General features: G+C 29.5%; 1 protein-coding gene across 1 annotated transcript; it reads right to left on the bottom strand.

The window, feature by feature from the left end:
* Positions 1–436: 436 nt before the first annotated feature.
* On the bottom strand, positions 437–2,109 carry LOC145165710 (putative WRKY transcription factor 60). The gene is made up of 5 exons (XM_079084526.1): positions 1,981–2,109; positions 1,799–1,882; positions 1,395–1,682; positions 1,178–1,294; positions 437–1,011 (listed from the first exon to the last, which is right to left on the bottom strand). The coding sequence occupies exons 1-5, from the start codon at positions 2,044–2,046 to the stop codon at positions 751–753; spliced, it is 816 nt and encodes a 271-aa protein (XP_078940652.1). The 5' UTR covers positions 2,047–2,109; the 3' UTR covers positions 437–750.
* Positions 2,110–7,144: the final 5,035 nt, after the last annotated feature.

Raw genomic sequence — 7,144 nt, 5'->3', positions numbered from 1 at the left:
ATGATTGTGAGAAAGTAATATATAGTAGTTTACACTTTACATGTATCGCTTTTCTTGTGCAGCCCCTTGAATAAAATAGTTTTTTTTTTTTCCTCTCTGGATAGATCATAGATGTTTGATTTAGAACAACACAAGTGCAAGGAAATTTCTGTCAAAGGACACTGCAAGAGGCAACCTCTATTTGATCAAAATCTGTATCAATTGTCATATTTGGACAAGTCTGTAGTTTACTTTGTTCATTGTTTTTCATTTGATTAATTACAGTTAGTATAATTGTCTATGATATAGGTATTATCGCGTTCAAGTTCTAGCAAATTATGTCTTTTTGTTGGCATTATTTTGACTCAATCGATGACTACATTTATAACATTTTTATTATCTTTGTCTTTCCGATACCCATCCAATGCATTGCATTTGAAGATGGAATCACAATAAATGAAGAACGGATGATACAAATATGGAAATCATCCTGTGTCCAAACAAATCTTGTAATGTACATAAGACATCCCCCCAACTAATTGGCTAATTGGCAAATAAATCTACAAAAAAACTAAACATCACAATGAAGTACCTCTATATGGCTACCAATACTTTATGTAGTGGCGTATATATACTATTCGAGTTGCTACCAAACCAAATCGATCAAATACCCGTTATAAAGCTCTTTGTGTTCTTGTTCAAACCACATATCTTGTACAAATCGAATCGCATTCATATACAAAAGAGATGAATACAATTCGATTAGCATGCTTAGAACAAATCGACTTCCAAAATCTTGGAGGAAATGGCAGCAGCAAGTTCTGCAGTGAAATCAGGATCTTTTCCTAGAAAAGTAGCCATTTTTTCCACCAAAACCTCATCAAATCTTGGGGAGTTTGACCTTCTTTCACTACTTGAAATCTTATGTTCATTGGCTAGGGCATACGCAGCCTCTTCCTTTGTGCTTCTGTGGTTGTGCTCACCTTCATAGGTCGCAACTACTACACCAGGATCATCCACACTTCTTTGCACCTGAACACAACATCATATCATATAAGCAAACTTTTGAACAAAATTCTCTATATATATCAACATGAAATCATGATAAAACTTATTAGTAGTAGATAAGTTTATCAAACCAACGATTTCTTATGTATATCTTGGAGAAAGAAGGAAGGGAGAGAGATGGTGTTCTTGCCTTCTTCTTGACTGGGCATGTTGGTGAAGAAGAGCACTTATAATAAGCTCTAGGAGATGGGTTGTCTCTAGTCACCTTTTGTCCATATTTCCTCCATTGATATCCATCCTTCACTACCTATAAATGCAACACTTTGACTTTAATCAATGCTTCTTAAAAGGGGTGCAATGGTTTCTTGTTCAGGGAATTGATGACGAAAAAAAAATTAATCAAGTACCAGGCTTTTATCAGACGGATCTGTTGGTATATAAACTCTTTGAACCCCAGTATTCCTTGGTGATTCCAAGTTCCAATTCTGTCTCTTCCACAAGCTTTGTTGAACTGTCTCGTCGAGCTTTCTTTTCTTTGGATTCGATTCAAATACTTGTTTTTCTTGCATTAGTTTCTTGACATGCGTTTGAAGAGAGTTGTAGTTCTCCCATACGATCTTAAGCATCTCCTTTAGCTTCTTGTTTTCGTTGTTTATCCTGCTTAAATGATCCCCACTGATCATATGATCATCAACCTGCTCGTATATATGTACACCGTTCGTCAATATAACTACCAGGAAAATGCCACACACACACACACACACTTCATTCATGTAATAAAAGTTTCGAATGCATGTAATTAACCAGAAACCTCTTTTCCAAACGAACAATCGTCTTCTTCCTCCCCGTCATCATCATCGTCATCATAATCATCATCGGTGTGAACTTCTCCAATCTTAACCACAAGTAAACAAGTTATATATACATAGATGTAATTAAACGGAAATGCTCAGTTAAGCATTAGTCAGGTATATCATATATGTAAGTGCTTACCGGTGTGTCATCGGTTTTGTGGAAGGGGAAAAGATTGAGGTCTATGGCAAATGATGTCGCCACCATTATTGCTGGTCTGAAGAATTAATTGTTCAACTGATTGAAGAAGAAGCCAACAAGGGTTCGCAGTCTTATAGAGATTTGAAGTCGCAAAGTCTTTGTCTGTTTTTAATTGCATAAAGATATTTCCAAGAAAGCTGATTACACTTGTATGAACTCTCAATAAGATATCAACAAAAAATAATGTTTTAAAAGATAAATATTGGGGTAATTACTATTTCTATTCGAATCAATAAGAAAGTAAATAAGTGTAGACTTTTGACTTGAAACTTATTGTATGGTCTTTCGTAACAACAAGCTCCCCGGAAAAAAAAAAAAAGACAAATCCACCTGTCATGCTTGCGTGTTGGGACGTACGTGGGTAATATGTAATTTTGTTTTTTTCTTTATTATTAATTTTATCAAAAAACATTATCAACTGTATAATAAAAATTAATAATTTTTAAATTTTAATAATTATAAGTCAATATTGTTTAAAGACAGATTTATATGACAAAATTCTTTTGTAAATTCTATTAAACTATGAATATTGTTAACAGAGTAATTTTTTGAAATTAAGATTTGTCGATATTGATTTTTAAATGATGAAACCAAAAAATTATTAACTTTGATATGTTTTTAAATAAAAAAAAGTTAATAATAAAAGAAAAAAAATAATGATCATTGTTAATGTTCAGTTATTAAGGTTCATATATTTTTATGATTTCTATTTCAATTTTAAAGAATATATATATATATATATATATATATATATATATATATATATATATATATATATATATATATATATATATATATATTAAAAACACCTTGATACTATCCTCAAAATATTTTGTTGAAAAAACAACAAAATTTCATAATTATTCCCATAGTTTGCAAAATATTACACTTTGAAAAATTCTATAAAAAACGCCAAGCCACTTATTTCTATGGTTTTGAAAATTGCAAGAATGGTCATTCTGATGTTAACTTTAACTTTTAAGTAGTTAGATTTTTCTAAATGATTGAAATGCCTTTAGACGAAATCTGAAAATTATGTATACCTCAAGGATCAATTATGAAAATTTGAAATTTTGTATACATATAAATTATCAATTTAATATATATATATATATATATATATATATATATATATATATATATATATATATTAGCGTGTGCCCGCGCAAAACGGCAGCGATAAATAACTATTTTAGCGAATAGTTTCTTACGGGAAAATAATTATTAAATTTTATTATTAGTTATTACTAATAAAAAATTATCATTTTTAAATAAAATAATTATGTTTATACCTTATATTTATATTGTTTATTTATACTATTGATGTAATTAATTAATATTGGTACCTAGTTTAAGAAATGTAAATTAATTTATATAAATTAATTTAATATTTTAAAATTTTTATTTTGCTCCAAATTGAATTTCTTAATCACGTTCCTTAATTTAAATTTTCAAATTTTTGACAAGTATTAATAATTTATTTATACATAATTGATTTGGACAAAAAACGTTATAACTTATACCTCATAAATTTCAAAATATGACTAATATACTTTATAATATAGTATAAGACAATATATATATATATATATATATATATATATATATATATATATATATATATCAAGGTTGCAAAAATCGCTCGACGGTAGCTCGACGTTCACCTGGTGTTAAGGGATTAATCGGTCTTGGCGGGGATTAATCGGGGACCATAGATTATTAATAAAATATTAAAATTAATTAAATATTAATATATCTTAAGAAAAACAAGCACTTCAAAATTAGAAAATAAGAAAATTTGTAATTTGGAAATTTGAAAATACAAAAATATGAACATTTTGGTATAATTTTTGAAAATTTGAAAATTTGAAAATTTTGGAGTAAAAAAAAAAGTTGGTTTTTTGAATTTTTTTTAAATTTTTTTGACCATTTTTGACTTTTTTTTTTACTTTTTTCGACTTTTGTTGACCGATTAATCCCGCCAAGGCCGATTAATCCCGCCAAAGCCGATTAATCCTAAATTTCCGATTAATGCCCTAATCCTCGACGGTTGGAGAACGTCAAGCGATTAATCCACGATTAATCGCCGATTAATCCCGATTTCTGCAACCATGATATATATATATATATATATATATATATATATATATATATATATATATATATATATATATGCTTTATTTTTTTGTTTTTTAATTTTATTTTTCAACAATCTATAACTTCTTTTTACCTTTTGGTATCTTTTGTTTTCAATTTTTTTTTTCTAATTTTAGTTATTTGTGGTTTTTGTAATGTTTTTATTTGTTTTGATTCAAGTAAATGAACTTAAATTCGATAAACCATGTCGGGATCATTTTTTCTTTTATTTATTTCTTAGGCCGGACGGAGTGGGACTGCGGGGAAGGAGCGGGAACCGATCCCGCACTTATGCACACCGCACCGTGGGTGCGGGAAAGGAACCGCGGGAAGACACTGGGGGGAGAGAGTCCCGCTCTCTCTCTCTCTCTCTCTTCTAACCATTGGCCGACGAGTTTTTTTTTTTTCTTTTTTTTTCTTTTTTACTCAAACGGCTATATAGCCGTTACATATGTATATATTTATTTTTTTTTCTTTTTTCCTTCCCTTTTCTTAATCTATAAATACACAAACATTTTATCATTTTTTTAAACCATAATTTATATTTCTCTATATTTCTCTCTAAAAAATATTACTCAAAATGTCATCATCTTCATCATCCGATTCGACGGCAGTAGAGGAGGCTAAGTTTATTGGTTCCGTCATGACGAAAACGGTTGCATACTATCAAAACCGACTAGGTGAAACATCACGTGCACGACCTAACATAAGAAAGCCGTCGTTACGTAGAAATCACGAAGCCGCCGTTACTATGTTGTAGGTTGTTTGATTTTTTTTTTTTGCGGTTTTTTTTTTCTAGTTATTTAAATATTAGGGTTAATGTAATTTTTATTTTACTTAATGAAATGTTTTTTATTTTTAATTAAATTTTATGTTTGATATTAATTTAAAAATTATAAATCAAAAAAAATTATTTTATTTAATATATAAAAAAAAAAGTGAGGGAAGGGCTTCACACCCATTCCTTGGTTTTTAGGTGAGGGAAAGGAGAGTGAGGGAAAGAGGAGTATGGTCCACCAAAAGTGAGAGAAGCTTCCCTCCCACTCCTTTCAGTCTTATTTGTGAATTGAACCTGTAACGTTTTTTAATTATATGATGTTAAGGTTCATGTTTTTAGTTGGATGCTCCACCAAATAACCAAAGTTGTTATTTTTATTTATTTAATATAATAATTAGGTTAACGTGTGTATTGAATTATGTGTTTTAAAAAAAAATTAACTACTTAAAAGTTAACATTAATGCCAAAGGACCATTCATGAAATTTTCGAAACCATAAGTACCAATGGCACGATATTTTTTTTATAAAAAAAGTACTTAAATTGTAATATTTTACAAACCACATGGATAATTATGAAATTTTGTAAAAAAACTTGATGGTCATTGATGCCACATCAAGATATAGTCATATTTATTGCGTCACATTTATTGCATCACTTGTAAGTTGTAATAAATGAACTAAAACTAAAAAAAAAAAGACTTTCTTTCTTCTCTAACAAACCTTGTCCCCAAGTCTATGCATAAAATATTTTTCCATACCATTGAAAGTAATCTGGAAATTTCGGCTTCAATTTATTAATTAATTCATATGATATGATAAGAAAAATGTATAATGCTTATTGAGTGCCTGCGTGGTCTTCGACCAAACTGTAAAAACTTTACTAATGTGTGTAAACTGGTTAATTTGTCGCATATCATAGAAAATGAAAGTTTGAAAATCTAAGAGCATCATTTTTTACTTAGAACATTTTAATAAAAAAACTCAAAATAAACAATTGATTTTTATTTTGCTTTTTATATATTACTTATGTTTAGATATTGTATGGTTTTAATTGGTTAAAAATCTATAAGTCTCATAGTCTCACACAAGAAATGGAAAAACTCTTGGTTAGGGTTGACGGTATCAATAGCGGGCTCTGACGAGAGGACGGCGTTACAGCCAAGGCGACGAATCCGAACAACAATGGTACCGTCAGAAGAAGTTGCTTGCGGGTTATGGAACCACTCCTCTCTACTCTTTCTACTTGCACATTGTGTTTCTTTACTTGTATTGTATGTAGTTTTGTATGTTTTTAATCGAGTGAGTTGGAAAGAAAAATATAGGTTTTCATGTATTGTGGGTCGGAAAAATGAAAGAGAGGTGATACAGAAAAGCTAATGTGACAAGCATGTTGAGTGGGTTGCGATGAGTGGATACCCTCCACCTTTAGAGTTTGTTAAATAACAAGCTCAAAAGTTTTGAAATTAAAAAGCTCTCTCAATATGTTTTTTATTTTTCAAAAGGTTTTTTTGTTTAAAAAATCTATTGAAAAAGCTCCTGTTGTTAACGTTCTAAGGGCAGACGGTATCGTTCGTAGGTTCGACTTTTGGGTTGGTTGTACTGTCGGTGGTTCGATACATGCAATATCCAAGCATCAAATATTGGGTGTTTGGCGGGTTGTGTAACCCGTGACGTTTTATATGCAATAAAAATGAGTATCCCGAACAACATAACATGAAAGATTTTCGTTACGAGATGACATGAAATATTTTAAAAAATCATCTTTTTTTTTAAGAATTGAAGTATTTCTTCTCATTTGTCGTTTGTAGTCATTTTAGTATTTGTTTTCATTTTAATTATCGTTTTAAGATGTAATTTATGTTTTATTGTAATATGGTTTTTTAGTTAAATGTTTTTTTATATTGTTTATAATTGTTTTATTTTAAGTTAGTAAAGATTATTTTAAAGAATAAAAAATTTTAAAAAGTTATGTTTTATTTTATTTTTAATTTTATGATTTAGTTAAATTAAAAATAGTGAGTGGGTAGAGTGAGTTGGGAAAGATAAGTTTTCATGTGTTAGACCGGAGGGTATGGGTGGGAAACTCCCCTTACTTTTTGTGGCCACAACATCCTTTCCATTACTTTTATTTCCTTCACCTAAACCCAAGGAATGGATGAGAAACTTTATTCACTATTTTTTTTATTTTTG

The sequence above is a fragment of the Lactuca virosa genome, chromosome 3 (assembly GCF_052849685.1).
Source record: "Lactuca virosa cultivar CGN04683 chromosome 3, Lactuca_virosa_CGN04683_v6, whole genome shotgun sequence".
In the NCBI taxonomy this organism is placed as follows: Eukaryota; Viridiplantae; Streptophyta; class Magnoliopsida; order Asterales; family Asteraceae; genus Lactuca; species Lactuca virosa.
This window is presented reverse-complemented; position numbering and strand designations above follow the sequence as displayed.